We start from the raw sequence: 18,249 nt of genomic DNA, 5'->3' as shown, positions 1-18,249 counted from the left end.
TTCTTAGTCTAAATTAGCATCAGCCTGTGTAATTGAAACAACTAGATATGTGACCTTCAACAAGTGATATAAGTTGTGTAGGCCTCTGATTATTCATTTGTAAAATGCATAAGTCAAGTTCTTAAAGCTGTCACTAGATAAGAAGATGGAGCCCTAAGAGGGGGGCAGTCTGTGTTACGTGACACCATCACTGTCTCTCTGACAGGGAAATTCTGAAACTGAGCCTGGATTTTCTTTCCTTATGTGACCATAAACTTTACCCATACTATTATTTATTTTGTTGAGAAATTATTTATTGTTGTTCATATATTTCATTTTAGTTCATAGAGGGAACAGTTTGTCTTTTTTGTTTTGACACATCAAAGTAAAAATCAATGAGGAGAATGTCTTAGTCTATTCTGCTGCTATAACAATACCACTAATTTGATAGCTTATAAACAGCAGAAGTTTATTTCTGATGTTTCTGGAGGCTGGAATTCTGAGATCATGGTGCCCACATCGTCAGGTTCTGGTGAAGACCCTCTTCCACTGTTGCAAACCACCATTTTCTCATTGTATTGTCAAGTGTCAGGGAGAGAGTGAGGCCTCTCTGGGGCCTGTCTTTATCACAGCACTAATCCCATTCATGAGGATTCCACTCTCATGACGTAATCACCAATCAAAGCCCTCACTTTTTAATGCTATCATGTTGGGGGTGAGGATTTCAACCTGAGTTCTCGCGGGACACACACATCCAATTTGTAACAGGGAAGGAATTACCATCCATGTTAGCATGGCAGGGAGTGTGTACCCTTTTAGTCTATCCATTTTCCTGTCTCCTTTCTTCTCTGAGCTGTCATTACACTGGGTTTGGTGCAGTGAGAAATAGGACTTTGGGAACAATGTTTGGCTTATTGAGTATTTTTTGTAAGATGAGACCATTGGAAAGGACTGATGCAATTGGCAGAAATAGAAAATCTAGGTTCTGGAGAGGTCAGGAGGTAAAGTGGATGAGCTCAATGACCTTCTCATTGCTCTTGAATTCCACTTTTTCTTTAACTACAACTATAACTCTGGAAGGCATATAAACAAGGAAGAAAGTTACCAAAACAGGTTTGTGATTTTGTTTTTTAAAAAATAATTATTTGTAAAAGAGTAGAGAATTTTTCTGTAAGCCTCCAAAGTAGGATATGGAATGGTGAGATGAAGTGGTTTGGCAAAAACATTAAATGAGATAAAGCTGTGTAAATTGATTTTCTGTCACAAAGTATAAACCAGATCTCTGTGCTTGATGAGTTAAATATTATTGTCCTTCTCTATTGTCTGGATTTTGAATGTTTTGCATGTACTGTAAAGGATGTCTGAAATATTCTTGTTGATGGATCTGTTTGTAATTAACCCCAGCTAAATTCAAAATGAAACACTAAGAACTATATGAACAGGTCCAACTGCTGTAGGATACTTTTGTGCCAAAAGACCTGAATTTGTCGGATACAGTTGATAGCACTCTTTTGCTTTTAAATACACTGCATTTGCTCTGTGTCCTCTGGACAAGTCATCCTTTAAGTGTGCATGACCATTTAGAGAATCGGCATATACTGTCAAATAGCAGTGTTTTTTTTCTTTTTAATGGTAATATTGGGGGAGTTTAGACTTAAAACTCCACTTCCTGCAATGAACAATTACTTGCAGTTTAAACAGGAATTATTACTAACCACATAGTACTTCCTGTGGTACTGAATCATGTGGCATGCACACCAAACATGCAGTACTAGATCTGTTAACAAAAACCCATCATACCCTGTTCAGAGTAATCAGGCTTTTTGGATGTGGGAATGTTTTTGAGACTAAATATTTTTCACTTTCAAATATTGTTTTGGCTTCTAATGTTTAGACTTAGTCATTCTTTGGGAAAATTTGAAGGTCATAAAATGTTTCTTCAAAATTGTGTGAGTTTGAAAAACAAAACTTTTTAGGGAGTTTGGGTAGCTTACAAAACTCATTCGAGTGGCAATAAGCTATTATACTTAGACAAATTTAAATGAAATGGAGTATTAGATACGACCTTCTGGTACAGACCTCCCCTTAATTTTTTTAAATAAGTGAAGCAACATTATGAATGAAAATGGCCATGGAAAATTAACGCACTTACTTCTTTCAATAGTGTTATTAGTTAGCTAGTACTGCATAACAAATTACCCCCAAACTTAGTGGCTTAAAATAACACTTACTATCTCATAGTCTCTGTGGTTTGACCTTCTGTGGGCCTTTCTCAAGACTATAGGCACCTCAAGGACCCTCTGGGAATAATCTGCTTCTAGCTCACTTAGCTGGCTGTTGGAAGGACTTGGTTCCTCTGAGCTGTTGCACTGAGCACTCAGTTTTTCACAAGGTTGGGGGCCTGTTCATAGAGTATCTCCTAGCGTTACACATGCAAGAGAGAGGACTGAGACAAAAGTCACAGATTTCTGTAACATAATCACCAAGTGACATCCCATCACCTTTATTGTGTTCTATCCATCGGAACCAAGTTATTAGGTTCCATCCACTCTTAGGGAGGTGATGACACAAGGGCATGAATACCTGGAGGTGGTTATCATTAGGAGTCAAATAACACTCTGTCTCCCACGGGAATACCAGAGTGTTAATATTAAGGTTAAGAATTTCTTGATACCCCATGTAAATTAAGGGGTTAGTAACCTAAATAGGGCTAAAAATGTTTGAATGAAAAATATACACACATATATATGTAATATATATATATATGTAATATATTTACATGTGCATATGATCATACACATTTTTTTTGATATGTGAATAGAGTAATAACAGCTGGAGATGGTATAGCAGGGAGATGGAGAGCCAAAAAAATGGAAACATATTTTAATGTTTATAATCTTTTTTGAGGAACTTGATTTAGGTCAGATCCATATCAGATACATTAGGGAACATATATTTATAGATAGGCTATCTTATTTCAGTTCAGGTTGGTGATCCTTGTATTACCAAATAATAGCTGTAAAATGGTGGTGCTGTCTTTGAAAAGTTGAGATGTGTTACGTTAAGAGCTTATAACCTAGAAATGTTGTGTCTTAGAGGTTTGGAAATGAGTTTCCAGAAAAGAGAGGTGCTGTAGGAAGCCTAAAGGACTAGAAATAAAAAGAATCCAATGACTCTGACATCCTATTGGTAATCTCCAGGGAAGACAAGTTTGTGGGCTTACAGAAAATACTGAGAAATTTCATGGAGAGTCATGATTTTCTATAAACTGTTCCCCTAGTAAAATTGCTATATTACTAATATCAATGCCAAGTCTCTGTCCAATTTCTGATATTTTGACTATGAAACAAACAAAAAGGCACGGCAAGCAGGCCAGAAGAGCAAACTAAATAATTAGTCCCTGGAAAAGTGAGGGTTTTCTAATGTATGTGGCATTATTTCAGCCCTTTGAAATAAAATGTGTTGTATATATGCTTTGAGTTTTATGTAGATTTTCCTTAAATAACATTAGAGGGAGATATCTTTCTCGGTTTATTTTCATTTTATGGAAGCCTAATTATCCAAACTTCAGAAGCAGCTGTACAAAGAACTCTGAAATTGCAATGTTTAACTGAATCGAGTGGAGAACATCCCATGCATGCTGGAGGATGTGAAAATATCAAGTGGGGTGGAAAGTGAAACTATGTAAGAGAAATGAGAAGTCAAAATAAGTATTTGAACATTTGCCATTCTTAGCTGTTGGCAGTAACTTTGAATACTTTGAAATATTTGGAGCATGTTGACTATTAGCTATTTCATATCATTGAGAATTAAAGGTAATATTTTTAAAACCAGAGACTATTTAAGGGCCATCTTCCTGGAATGAGAGTTGGTTATATATGAATTCCTTCTTTTCTGCCCTGGTCCCTATTTTGGAACAAGGATAGTTTGTAAACTGAGAACATGTGTTTATTGTCTCTGAGAATTCTATCAGCATTTCTAATTATGATCATAATGGAAATATAGAGGGACCTTCTCCACTGAGAATCAGGGAGATATGAGTAATGTTTGGCAAATAGATTTGTGTATGGAAAATGGTAGGTTTATTAGTTTTCCACCCATCTCATTACTCACCTTTGACAACTGCTAGGGAAATGTATTTTAATTAAGCTTCAACTTCCTCTTACTGAATGCATAATGGCAATTATATACTAATGCTCTTAGGAAATGAGTTGGTAACAAATGTATCTGCAGTCACTTTTAGAATCTGAATTTTAATGGACAGAAAAAAAACAGATGTTTTACAAAGATGCTATTCATGATTATTATTCGGCTTCTGTTACTGTGTACATTTTGTATGTTCCTAATCACAGTATCATGCTAAAACCCTCTTTTAGGAAGATACAGAAGGAAATACTGTTCAGAGTACCAGAGATCATTTACCACTTTTCAACTAAAATTACATAATTTAATCTTTTGCATGTTTACTCTATTTTTTAAAAAATCATTCTCAGTGTGTGCATATGGCCTAAAAGGTTTAAATCATACTATATTTTTTTTAACTAGGCCACAGATCTGCTATATGAACAAATTTTTTTACAAGGTTGCTCAGGAGAGCAAGCAATCAATTTTTATTATAGGACATCCTCTGTTTTTGTTTACCACAAGAGCTTTTTCCATTAAAATTATTCAAAGAAAAAAAGGTTTTTTTACGTCTATTTGCAAACTGAAATTGGGGCAATGTGAAGTGTATTAAAATAGGGACCATGACAGTCATCTATATACCTGCCACCTACTGGTTTGTTCTTAAATTCGGTTTGCAGGTTTGAGCCAATTTTACTCCCCCCTCTTTTTTTTTTTTAAAGATTTTATTTATTTGAGAGAGAGTTCTAGTGAATGAGCACAAGCAGGGGGAACAGGAGACAGAGGGAGAGGGAGAAGCGGGGGCCCCTGCTGAGCAGGGATTGGGGGGTCCTCAGGGCTCCAGCTGGATCCCAGGACCCCCAGGATCATGACCTGAACCGAAGGCAGATGCTGACTCTGAGCCACCCAGGCGCCCCCTACTCTCTTCTTACTGTAAAGATAGAAAACAAAAAACATTTTGATTATCTAGTGAAGATATAGGTTTGTGAAAAGATATAAACTGTTAAATAGCAAGCTACATATAATATTAATGTATGAACGTGTGCATTCGTGGTTTTCTGATGCATCTGCATCTTTGTTATTTCTAGTTCCTTTTAATGAGAAGTCAGTCATTTCTTGCTTGTCTACTGGTCAAATGTCTTTGATTCTGACTTGATCTGTTTAGTTTTGATTTTTAAATAGGAATAATAGCACACACGCAGGTTAAAAATGTGCCGTATTCGTATTCTTCACCATCTTAATCCTCTTATCCCTTGGTTAAATTTCTGACTTAATATTTAAAATGTTTTGTTGCAATTAAAGGATTTAGGCTCTTCAGAGAGGGTGGTCTCTCTCTCTCTCTCTCTCTCTTTCAATCTCTCTCTCTCTCTCTCAAAAAGACCGGCATTGACATAGACCTCCCAGTTTGTTTTCTGACCTTTATGAGTAGAAATAGTCTAAAAATGTAGATGAGAAATTACGGAAGATCTAGTTACCGAATTGTCAATTCTGGGCCATGGAGAAAATGGGCATGTTCCCTAAATCTAATTTTTTTAATTTGGATGTTACATAAAATTTTCCCAAAGTATGCTGAACAAGGACAACAACTGAAACATGCAATGACAAATATTTCTGAACCTTGATAGCAACTTTAATAATGAGGGCAGTACATTTTTAACCTAAAAGTAACGCGTTTGAACAACTGTATAAACATAGTTGGGGAGTGTCTTAATGATTGTCAAGAATGATCTGGCCAGTAAAATTTCAAAAAGCCTCTATGTGTATTTGCTAACGTAGTGCCTTCCATTTTATGGTTTGTTTATTCATAAACTAAAAGGTTTCCAGGCTTTGCCAAAAACATCACAAAAACGTGGGTTTTCTTCACAAATACACTTTCCTAAGTCAAGTAAATTACAAGTGAATGCTTCTACCATTCCTCAAATTTTTGCAGATTGTTTTAAGACCTTGGAAAGAAAGACAAGTTTTGTTTTTGTTATTAAGTATGTACAAGTCCCTTCGTAAGGGGCCTTGAGGGAGTCAAATGATGGCTGAGACCGTTGCCCTCAGGCAGAAGTTTCAGTGAAGGCGCTCTGTCAGGTTAACTGGGTGTTAAAAATGCATCACTTTTGCTTTTTAGAGCTCAGTTATTTCCACAGGTATGTGTTTCCCAGAGGTTAGCTAAGCAATAGCAGACGCAACCCTTGTGGTAAATTCATGAAGATCAGTAATGGGGAAATAGTTATCTTGCCTTCCTCCAGCAGGGCTGGTTCTGGGGAAGCCTCTACCTTTCTAGCACTTGAGATTACAGATCTTTTCAGCTAGTGGATCTTAGGGCCTTTGCTTAGTAAGAAGGGATATGTACTAAGACAAAATAGCAGAGAGTGATCTTGTCTTGGCCTTTGAGATTAGTGAATTTCATGTACAATAAAGGAAAATAATCAGTAAAAATACCCAAAGCTTACCAAGTTGCATTTTTTTTTAAAGTCTTAAGAAAAGTTTAAGAAACTGAATTTTCTTCTCCTATAGCTTTCCTTTAGCAAGGCTTATGAAGGAAAGGGAATTTTTCTTTCGGGCATTTCATTTAATTGTCTCATCAGGTATCCAAAGTTTGACTTAGATATGGTGGCTAAATTTCTGCTAACTTAAAGCCTTCTCACTCAAGAGTTTTAATTCATTGGTGTTATTTGAATATTAATTTGATTCAGGTTCACTTTTGATTCAATTCAAATGTCGTATATTTCAGATGCTTAAGAGATTTTAGATGGGACACATAAATGTTTTTAGTCAAAATGCTAAGCTCAGTAAAATTTTTCTTTGGAAAAGGAAAGTGTGGACAGTTGGCAAATTACAAAATTATAACTTAGGTAAACAAATAATAATTTTTAATGAGCTGTAAAATGTATACTTGCCACATAGTTTGTTACATAACATAGAAATGTGAATTTTAATTTCATATTTAAATGTTCTACCAGTTAGCTTGAAATCTTAAAATGTGATTTTTTTTTTATATTTGAAACATTGGCTGTTAATAAATGTATGTGAAGCTACTAGCTTTGTTAATGTATAGTTTCAGTATTCTTTTTGAGCAAAATTTTATTATTTCAAAACTTAAAAAAATGCAACTTACGCCAGTTTCAAGGAAATTTACTGGGTGAATATCACAGCAGAATAGAGTTTTAAGTATGTTGAATTAATTAATGAACTACTTGGGAATTTTTAATTGCAAATGTCAGAAACAAAATACAAATGATTTAACAATGTAACTGACAAATCTAAGACTCATAGCTTTAAGCTTTGTTAGACCCAGATGCTCAAAGGGAGAATACCTCTTTTTCTCTGTTGTCTGTCTCTCTTCTACCCCTGCCTACACCCAATAACTGCATTCTTTATTTTCATGTAATTTTTTAATGTTTTTAATTTAATTCCAGTAGAGTTAACATACAGTGTTATTAGTTTCAGTTGTATGATAAGTGATTCAACAATTGTATACATTACTCAGTGCTCATCATAGTAAGTGTACTTTTAAATCCCCATCACCTATATTACCCACCCCCCACCCCCTCTGCTCTGGTAACAACCATCAGTTTGCTCTCTCTAGACAAGAGTCTGTTTCTTGGTTTGTTTCTCTTTTCTTCCTTTGCTCATTTGTTTTGTTTCTTAAATTCCACATGTTACTGAAATCTTATGATATTTGTCTTCCCCTGACTTACTTGGCTTAGCATTATACTCTAGCTCTATCCATGTTGTAAATGGCAAGATTTCATTGTTTTTTTTTTTTTTATGGCTAAGTAGTGTTCCATTGTGTGTGTGTGTGTGTGTGTGTGTGTGTGTGTGTGTGTGTGTGTGTATATCAATCTTCTTTATCCATTCATCAATCGATGGACCCTTGTGCTGCTTCTCTAATTGGCTATTGTCAATAATGCTGCAATAAACCTCGGGATGCACGTATACCTCTGAATTAGTGGGGTTTTTTGTTTGTTTGTTTGTTTTTGGTAAATACCTAGTAGTGTGATTACTGGATTACTGGATCATAGGGTAACTTTTCGTTTTATTTTTAACTTTTTGAGGACCCTCCATTTTGTTTTCTACACTGGCTGCACCAGTTTGCATTTCTCCTAGCAGTGCAAGAGGGTTCAATTTTCTCCATATCCTTGCCAACACTTGCCTCTCCTTGTATTGTTGATTTTGGCCATTCTAACAGGTGTTTGCTGTAATTTTTTTAGTATCAAACATAACCATCAGCTGTTACAAGTTTATATTCCTTTAGTTTAGTAAACTCCATGGGAAAGACAGTCTTTATCCTAATATTTTTTGCCAAAAGTCTTTGTTCTTGCTTTCGTTAAGCTTGTTTATAAAACATGTCTTTATTTTCTGATTGAATTACTGTGGTCCAAGTGGATATTCATTCTTTTAACAGGCTTAGTTAATATACCCACCTCTGAAGCCAGGTCAGCTCACCCAAACAACATGGATGACTATAAGGACTGGGTATATTCCCAAAAGAAAAGTGTGGAGCCATTTCACACAGCATGGGGAATAGATGCTGGACAGACCCAAATTCTGTATCTGTTAATGCCATGGACTGAGTGTTTTTGTCTCCCCCAAATTCATATGTTGAAACAGTAACCCTCAATGCGATGGTATTAGGCCTTTGGGAGATAACGAGGTAATCAGGGTAGAGCCATCATGAATGGGATTAGGGTCCTTACCCTCTGCCATGTGAGGATATAAGAAGACAACAATATGCAACTCAGGAAGTGGAGCTCACCAGATACTGATCCGCCTGCACCTTGATTTTGGACTTGCCAGCCTCCAGAACTGTGAGAAATAGATAATTGTTTAAGCTACCCAGCCTGTGGTAATTTATTATAGCAACCTGGACTGAGATGTTTCGTTTTTTGGGGCTTTTTTTCTATTTTAGTAAATATATAAGATAAAGACACTAAATATTTGTGTCCACACGATGTGAATTTGGGTGCTTGTTTACTCAACTGTGGAATTAGAGTATCATACCAGATTTTTAGGAGATCCCAAAGTACAGCTAGGCAGGCTGTTCTTGAACTGTTGCCAACCAGTTATTTTTAGCCCCTTGTGAAACATACTTTATATATTGCTAAAAATAGTTCCAAAGTTTAGAAAATACTGACTTCAATTAATAAAAATGATTAGCCATTATAATAGTAATACCCATTTGTCTTACCTTTATTCCCACATGTTCCTGGTAGAGGAGGGAGAAGATAGGTGACACTGTGAACATGATTCCTTATTTTTGTTGCAATGGAAGGAAATGGGTTGAAAACTGCTTTTCTACATATCTATCATTCTTGCCATAATTGCCTTTTTTTCTAGAAAAATAATAGTTTCCATATATTTATCCTGTTTATCAAAATATTTAACTTTGGTTGCCTTTATTGTATTGATTTCTTTCCAGAGGTGATTAGTAGTGAATACATATTGACCTTGTCCTTCCATCAGTCAGGCATTCATCACCCATCATACTTCTCCACACCCATTTAACACACTCTGGAGCACAGGGTCTTTTACTTACATTTATTTATTATCCATCTCCCTTACCTAAAATTGGAACCCCAAGAAGGGTATGTATGTGTTTATGTGCATATGTGTGTTTTGTTCTGGGTTAAGGATTTATTTCTAGAATCTGGAATAGTGCTTAAAATAAGTACCTGGATACCAATATGCTGATTTACTAACATGTAATATGCAAAGATGTACATATACTTGCAAGTATTATCAGAAAGAACATCATAAAATTGAGAAGTATCCTTGTTTACTTCTCTTGTTGGTGTCCAGGCTACACCTGTTGTATTCCTGAAAGTGTATAAAAAATTCACAGAAAAGTGGCTAAACTATATATTTATGTTATCAGTTGAATTTATAGAGAGGTAAAAGTGAATAAATTCCAATGTTTAGGTCAATGTCATTCATAAGTAAGTGTCAGTTGGCTTATTCTGGGGATTAGAGATAGTTTATTGTTAAGCCCAGTACAATAATTTACCATTTATTCAAACTAAAGAAGAAAAATATCTCAAGTTAGAGGAAAAATGTGATAAAATTCATCACCCAGTCAGGATAAACTTTTAGCTAACTGGAGGTTGAAATCATTTCTTAACCTGACAAAGTGATATACTGAAAAATTAAAGCAAACATCAAACTGAGTATGTGTTGCATCTAAAATAAAGAGCAAGAAAAGAACGGCCATAATCACTACTCTGGTTGACTTCGTTCTGGATGTCCTACTGGAGCAGTAAGGCTAAAGAGAGAATAAAGGTTAAAGGATTGGAAAGTAAGAAAAAAAAATCCAAATTTATGAATAATAGGATTATCAGTAGAAACTTTAAGAATTTGTAAATTTTCAAATTTAAGAACTCAGGAATATATGTTATATAATCAACATATTAGTAAACTTTTACTTCAGCACGAAAGCAACAAACTGTTCCAAATTTTCAATGCTAGCTTTTATTAAATAGACTTAATACTAAGTGTGTGTTTTCCCTTGATCTCCTCTTCTTTCTTTTAGGATCTGTAATTACTATTTCATTAACGTAAATTAATGTGTTTTTAAGTGTATTTATATTTCTGTTCAAATTCATTCTTAGCTCAAAAGTAATGAGATAAAGATGTTTAGAAAAATAAAAAAGGAATAATTAAAAATGGAGAACGAAACTTTTTGATTGCGAAGAGTTCAGTACTAATCTTCCCCTGGTGAACTATTAAACAACAACTTTTATATCGGTGTACTAGATGTTTCTCTTTCAGGTTTCTTCATGCTTTCTTACCACATTACCGTGTGAACATTCATTGGCAGGTAGCTGCTTTGTTGCTTAAGGGAATTGGTGATATGCCAATTTATTAATCTTTCACAGTATTAGGAATTTAAATGTACATGCTACTTATATTTTGGAAAAAGCCTTATACTGTTTTTTCAAAAATTTTTGCAAGAAAAATTTTAATTGATTTATAAAACATCCTAAGATACCATAAGGTAATGCACCTGGATTAATTATATGGTGTCTAGAAATGAAGTTAGGCAGTAACTTAAATATTTAATTGGAACCCTATGCCTTGAATCATTCTAGAATTTTGTAAGTGTTATGAATTTGTAGGAGTGTGAATGTCATACAGAAAATATTTAAGGTTGATCATGTTTATAGTATTTCTAGATGCTCATTATAATGTAGCTAATATTGTGTTAAAATATGGGTCCTGGTATAAAAAATTTTTTAAAATATTATGTAGATTTGAGGTTTGTAGACGAACATTACCAATTTCTACTATGAGGCAGTGCTTTTCAACATCCATGACATATAACAATTTTTTGTCACACTGAGGGCTGAATTTACATCACTGCAAATCACTGTAATGATGAGGAATGCATTCTTAGTATTTAAGCATAACCATGCTACTTTATTGCACAAGAACTCATGTGAAGTGATAGAAATTCATTTGTAGAAAAATATTTCTGTCCAGCAAAGTAAATCCATTTCTTTTGGATGTTTATAGATCTTAAGGTGATAGTTTTGGAAGAAATTAGAGTGGAATGTCTGATTGACCTGGGTCCATGAAAATAAAATCTGGAAACCAGAAAGACCATTAATGAATCTGTCATAATGAATTCTCTAATCCGTGCAAAAATACTTCAAGTGAGAAAAATCTTTACTGAAGTTTAAAAAATTTATGCTTTGAGCATATACGCAGAAAAATACATAGGAATTCTCCATGAAGTATGATTCAGAAGAATTTTATTTCTATGGTAATATAAAAAAGATTTTAGTCTTTGTTTACAGAATTAATTTTTTCTTTTCTGGGCTCATTTTACAGAGTTGGAACTTCAGAATCCTATTAAATGGCCTCTGTGTGTTAACAGAATTGTTGGAAGATTTATGGCCATCAATTAAATATTTTAGTTCTTTGATTAGTTCTAATCTATTTTATTGGGAAATTTTGTCTTGTGATGCTAATCTGGATTTTTAAAATTAATTAGGGTCTTTGGATATAATTTTTACACATTCCAAAGTTACTGCTGTCAGAGATGAGCAAAGCCAGACATTAGGTAAAGCGATGAAAACAGATTTTTTCAGTAATTCCTGACAGTAGGAGAAACAGCTGAGCTCCGTTCTGATTTGTGCACAGGTGACTGGGGCATTTAAAGGGACATGAAGGAGTAGAGAGGAACAGAGAGTGGGGCTCAAGTAAAAAGTGACAAAGGAGGTCAATATGAATGTGATTGGGGCAGATGTGTCTGCTTGCTGGTGATTGTTGGGATGTTGTCCTCCCACAGAGTCTGGGAGATCAGTGATTTATCCTTCCTGATGATTATATAACGGAAAGGACTTGAGAAATAGACTCTTGACTTGTAGGAGACACACATGCATCTCAAAGGGACAGAGAAGGGATTCATATTTAGCCCTTTTCAGTAAATGCTGTAAGGGGAGATCAAGGGGCCTATCCTCATTGATATTGGTTAGAACAAGTGGTAAATTCTACTGGCATTGTTGCTTTCTTAGGCATTTTATAGGGGGTTGGGGTCGTCCTAGGAATGTGGCCTTAATGGTGCTAGAAGCTGTGCTAGAGTCTTATATCTTAGTAAAGTGATATGCGCAGAGTCTTATGTGCAGTTCTCATTCTTAATATTACATAAAATTCAAATGTTAAAAGACATTTCTAGTTTTCCAGTAGAAAATAGAATTATTAATTTGACATCTAAAGGAATGAAGGAGCTATGTTGTCCTGAATTGGAATTTCTTTTTTTTGTTTTTGTTTTTGTTTTTGCATGAGACAATGTTAAGGGTTACAAACATGACTTTTTTTTTTTTTTTTTTTTGAGGGAAGGTGAATTCACATGATTTTAAACTTAAACCATATACAATTTTATCATGACCACAGTGGAAAGCCTGCTACCACCATGCCCCCATCAGTCTAGTCCCCAACTCCCTCCCTTGACAGTAGTATCTGTCCTTTCCAGGTGTGTGATTGGGTTTCATAACTAGGTGTTCTTTCTGTGCCCTCAAGCTTTCTTCAGATTCACAATGATGTATTCATGATGCGGGTGTGTCGTGTGTAGCATGTTTCCCTTACTCTGTTCCATCTGGGTTTGGTTAAGTTTTTGCCTTTTTAAAAGGGGTTTTCCCAGCTGTGTTGTCAGATCAATAGACTGTCTTTTGTATTTCACTGAAGAAACATGATTGTCAGTATTTGAGTAATCAGCACGGTTGGCATATTTTGCATATTAAAATAGTGTACATTATTAGAACATAAGAGACATTATTATGGAAACAGCAGCAAAACTCTGAGAGTAATTTAGTGTTTGCTGTCTTTGCTCTTCAGGGAGAATGAAACCAAGAGTGATGGCTACTTTTATGTGACCAGTTTGATGTAAAGGGAACAGACCTCACCTGATCAGTGAAGGGGACTGTTGTTGACAGTGAGCTGTGGAATTTGGGGATCTCTAACCTGAGCGTCTATAGAGAGACTATATCTTTAAGACTTTGAAATTTGATCAGCCACATTATTTGGAAAACAGAACTGTATTTCTCTTGAATGAACTTGGTCACAATATCTACAGTATTACTTCACTAAAGATAACCCCACTAACTCTGATTATTTATCCTATTTTCTTCTTTGGCCCATGCCTAGCTGAGTGACGCTGCTAAATGAAGGGCGTTTGTTAAAATTAGCCATTCATAGAGGATGGGAAGATGACTAATATTTTTGGGCATGGTGTGCTCTAGGCACTTTTGTGTACACTCTTGTAACTTCAAAACAGTCCTGTGATATGGGCGTTAATGCCTTCACGATATACTGGTGAAGAATCTCAGACTTAGAAACTTAACTCCTTATACCATAAGCTTATAAGAGGTTGAATTGGGTTTTCACTTCAAATGCACCACAGTGTGCCCTGCTCAGTGATGCTTCAGTAGAAGAGTTTCTTTAAAAAAATTCCTCTCAAATGAGAGCCATGTTACATTATTAACATTTAGTGGACTTACGATTTATCCTAAAAACCAAACTTAAGTTCTCTAGATTATTTTGCAATCTAGTCTCTTCTTCTTGGCTATTGAGGGTGGGATGCTGCTGGGTATGGAGGTTGGCAGGATCTTTCCTTGATGATAGTGTGGACCTGGGAGGAACAAAAGTAATCCTGGCCTTGGTATTCTTACAAACCCATAACCAGGCTTTGTCATCAGTTTTTACAGAGGAGGGGAGAGCAGAAAATGGAGCTGAAGCAAATGGTCTCTTCCTGTGGAGGGGCAAGAATGGATGTGCAGGGTGGGAGGGGCCTTGGAGAAGAGAGCCCAAAGACAGCCCATAGGAAAATGGCCTATCAAGGAGAGGAGGCTTTTATACTGGAGTACCCACAGCCTGGCCCCAGGGATGAGGAGGAAGATGTTAAAATTGCTTGACCACCTCAGGTATCCCTGAACTTTCTCAGTCTCTAACTCTTGGCCTGAGTGAAGCTGAGGACTTGGCAGGACTTGTTCTGCAGCATCCTGGAGGCGGGAGGCTGAGGCCCTTCTCTTCTAGGAAATGCCTGTCTCTGCATTTGGATCTGACATTGGCAGTAGCATCATCAAGACCCAGACAGATTGTTTCCTGGTCTGCGCTACCTTAATCAGTGCAGGTGAGACTGTATTAGGGGGAAAAAAAAAGTGTTAATTTTTCAAAGAACTAGAGTAAAATTTTAAGTCAGTTTTAAAAAGTAACCCCGTTAAAAAGGCAAAAAAAACATCTATGAAAAACTTAGTTCCAGGAAGAATAGTTCTTAGGTACTTGATTTGTTTCACTGCCAGAATTGGCTTGGTGTGGGATACATTCCAGAGAGTACTAGGGAGCCATAACACTGTTTTTCTAATACTGCTCACGTTAATTATCTGCTTATCTTAATGATCTTTGCTTCCAGGGATCATTGTGTAGCTTACTTTGTTTTGGGTTGGTCTCCTAATTGTATATTACAAAGAACATTGTAAACAGTGTTTTTCATGCTTTTTTTTTTTTTTTTTTTTTAATTTGCTTCCATCATTCTTTGTGAGGTGTGGTGATAATTGGTGTTGGTGCAGGAACCTATCAGAATGACCTGGGGAATTTTTCCGACTGCAAAAATCTCTACTCTTTAGGTAATGTGCCACCATAATCTTTACTTAAGAGTGCCCCCGCCACTGGCAAAAAAAAGAAAAAAAAAAAACCCACCAAAAGGTAAACGAAGTGTTTAAACTCACAGAACATAATTGTGAAATTTTGTGCGAGTTTCAGAGTGTTATGGTAGACAGACTGTCTGGTCGTGATTCAATCCGGTCATGATTATCTTCAGTACTCTTTATCCTCACTCTTAAGAGAAAGTGTACCTTATATCCATAGAACTTGAATTAAAAAAAACAAAAAAACTCATGAAAACTACAGCAAAATAAAACGTGATATAAGAAATGAATTCTAAATTAGTTTTCTTTGTCACCTAGATTCTTTGGGGCAGAGAAATATTTTCCAAAGATCTTTCTCTTTTCTGATAGATGTAGTTAGGTTTGTGATGACAGAGATCATAGCTACATGATTTACTACTTTGTTTAGAAGCCTTGTAATCAAATTGAGGAAAAGGTTAAGAGGCAAAGGAATGTGGATAGACATGCTAAGGGAACTTGAAACTGGAAAATAAGTACTAACAAGAACATGTGTGGATGTATAACATCTCCTTAGTGGGGAGAGCTAGGAAGTGTCTCTAAAGAGAGGCCCTCCTTTACGGGCTCATTGGAGGGCTTCTACGTGAACAGAGTAGGCTCCATATTCTAGAAGAAGCCAGAGATAAAAGTGCCCTGTCTTACCCACTTCTAGAAGGCTTCCGTAGTGTGTATCTCAGGACATTGGTGGTATGTCTGGGAAATAAATGCCTATGTTCGTGGTCCTCTCTGCTTTCAACATAGCTTAAAAGGCCTACATTAGCTTTCCTCCAGGGCTGACAGAGGAATCCTCAAGTGATTTTTGTTGTTGTTGTTTTTAATTTAAATTTTTAGGTAGTTAACATACAGTGCCATATTGGTTTCTGGAGTAGAATTATGTGATTCATCACTTACAGTACCCAGTGCTCATCACAAGTGCCCTCCTTAATACCCATCACCCCTGTAGCCCATCCCCCACCTACTTCCCTCCATCAGCCTTCTGTTTGTTCCCTATCATTGAGTCTCTTATGATTTGTTTCCCTTTCTCCTTTTTTTCTTTTCCCCCTTTCCATATGCTTATCTGTTTTTTAATTACTCATATGAGCGAGATCCTATGGTATTTGTTTCTCTTATTTCACTTAGCATAATACACTCTAGCTCTATCCGTGTCATTGCAAATGGCAAGATTTCATTCTTTTTGATGGCTGAGTAATGTCCTATTATACACACACACACACACACACACACACACACACACACACACACACACACCACCTCCTCTTTATCCACTCATCAGTTGATGGACATTTGGGTTCTCTCCATAGTTTGGCTATTGTTGATAATGCTGCTGTAAATGTCAGGGTGTATGTAGCACATGCAGGAGAATGAAATTGGGCAACTTTCTTACACCATACACAAAAACAAATTCAAAATGGATGAAAGACCTGAGTGTGAGACAGGAATCCATCACAATCCTAGGGGAGAACACAGGCAGAAACCTCTTGTGATCTCAGCCACAGCAGCTTCTTAGTAGATATGTTGCCACAGGCAAGGGAAACAAAAGCAAACATGAACTGTTGGCACTTCATCAAGATAAGCTTCTGCAAAGGAAACAATCCACAGAACTAAAAGGCAGCCTACAGAATGAGGGAAGAAATTTGTAAACAACATATCTGATAAAGGGTTAGTATCCAAAATCTACAAAGAACTTAACAAACTCAACATTCAAAACACAACCCAGTTAAGAAATGGGCAGAAGACATGAACAGACATTTCACCAAAGAAGACATCTAGATGGACAATAGACACATGAAAAGATGTTCGTCATCACTTACCATCAGGGAAATGCAAATCAAAACTACAGTGAGCTGTCACCTCACACCTGTCAGAATGGCTAAAATGAACAGCACAGGAAACAACACTTGTTGGAGAGGATGTGCAGAAAAAGGAATCCTTGTGCCCTGTTGGTGGGAATGCAAACTGGTGCAGCCACTATGGAAAACAGTATGGAGGTTCCTCAAAAAGTTAAAAACAAAGCTACCCTATGATCCAGCAATTGCACTATTAGGTTACAAAAATACAGATTTGAAGGGAATCGTGATTTTGAGGCCTCTTTGTTCCCTTCTGTTGCTCTGCCTCTCCATCTTCATGCTTGTAATTTTTTTGTCATAGGTGAACAGGTATTTATAAATATCATCAAGGCTTAAATTGTCTGCTCCTGGTCATTTCTTTTTCGAGTATTTTAGTTTTAGTAAAATCAACCAATCAGCCACAATGTAAAAAGTCAAATTCATTGCTGTTTGATTGAAGGAGAAGATTGGTATTGGTGGCAAAGAGGTCAGGAGAGTTTTAAATTCTTGGAGAGAGTTGGGAGAGAGAATCTTGGATAAGTGGAGACATGCACAGTGAATTGACCCCATTCACACACAAGGGGATAAGCACAGAGGACTTGTGCCTTGAGATATTTTGTCCTGTCTCTGCAAAAGTCGTGTTACTTTACTGATTTATGAAGATATTTTTAAAACAAGATTTATATTTAACCCCTCTTATATTTATGGCATTAATGCTAGAATGTTTATTCAGTAACTTTCTGAGCTTACAGAGCAGCAAGTTAAAGTAGAATTGTTATGTTAAAGTTTGTATCTTTTAATTTGTGAGCAATCTGTGGTTGAGTATTAAGTATATCGCAAATTACAAATAGGATTGTTTATTGAAGCAAATTTACATTAAAGGGAAAACAACTTTTTCTCTATTGTGCTATATAGAATATTCCACAAGTTTTTAGTAAGTCATGAAAAATCCCCATAGTTAACTAGCTTTAGAAGAATATCAAGTTTCTGTAGCTATAAGGTCAATACAGAAAAATCAATTTTATTTTCATATTCTAGGAACCCAAAAAAATGGAAACTGAAGGTAAATAATGAAACAGCATGATAAAAAAATGAAAAAAAATTAGAAATAGGAAAATACTGAAGATCTCTATACTTAAAGCTACAAAATGTAG

At 35.9% G+C, this 18,249-nt stretch overlaps 1 protein-coding gene across 4 annotated transcripts in view; it reads left to right on the top strand.

Moving 5' to 3' along the window:
* The window catches only part of CRPPA (CDP-L-ribitol pyrophosphorylase A), a 290,868-nt gene that overhangs the window by 187,934 nt on the left and 84,685 nt on the right, over positions 1-18,249 (top strand). The window contains exon 10 of one of the 4 annotated variants that reach the window (XM_034668614.1): positions 14,286-15,055. The exons of 2 other annotated variants lie outside the window; for them this stretch is intronic. In XM_034668614.1, coding sequence (XP_034524505.1) covers positions 14,286-14,501 — 216 coding nt within the window. In that variant the 3' untranslated portion in view covers positions 14,502-15,055. Of the gene's footprint in view, positions 1-13,425; positions 14,266-14,285; positions 15,056-18,249 lie in introns of those variants that run through there. One more of the 4 variants, XM_034668627.1, reaches the window with a different exon arrangement.

The sequence above is a fragment of the Ailuropoda melanoleuca genome, chromosome 1 (genome assembly GCF_002007445.2).
Source record: "Ailuropoda melanoleuca isolate Jingjing chromosome 1, ASM200744v2, whole genome shotgun sequence".
NCBI lineage: Eukaryota > Metazoa > Chordata > Mammalia > Carnivora > Ursidae > Ailuropoda > Ailuropoda melanoleuca.
This window is presented reverse-complemented; position numbering and strand designations above follow the sequence as displayed.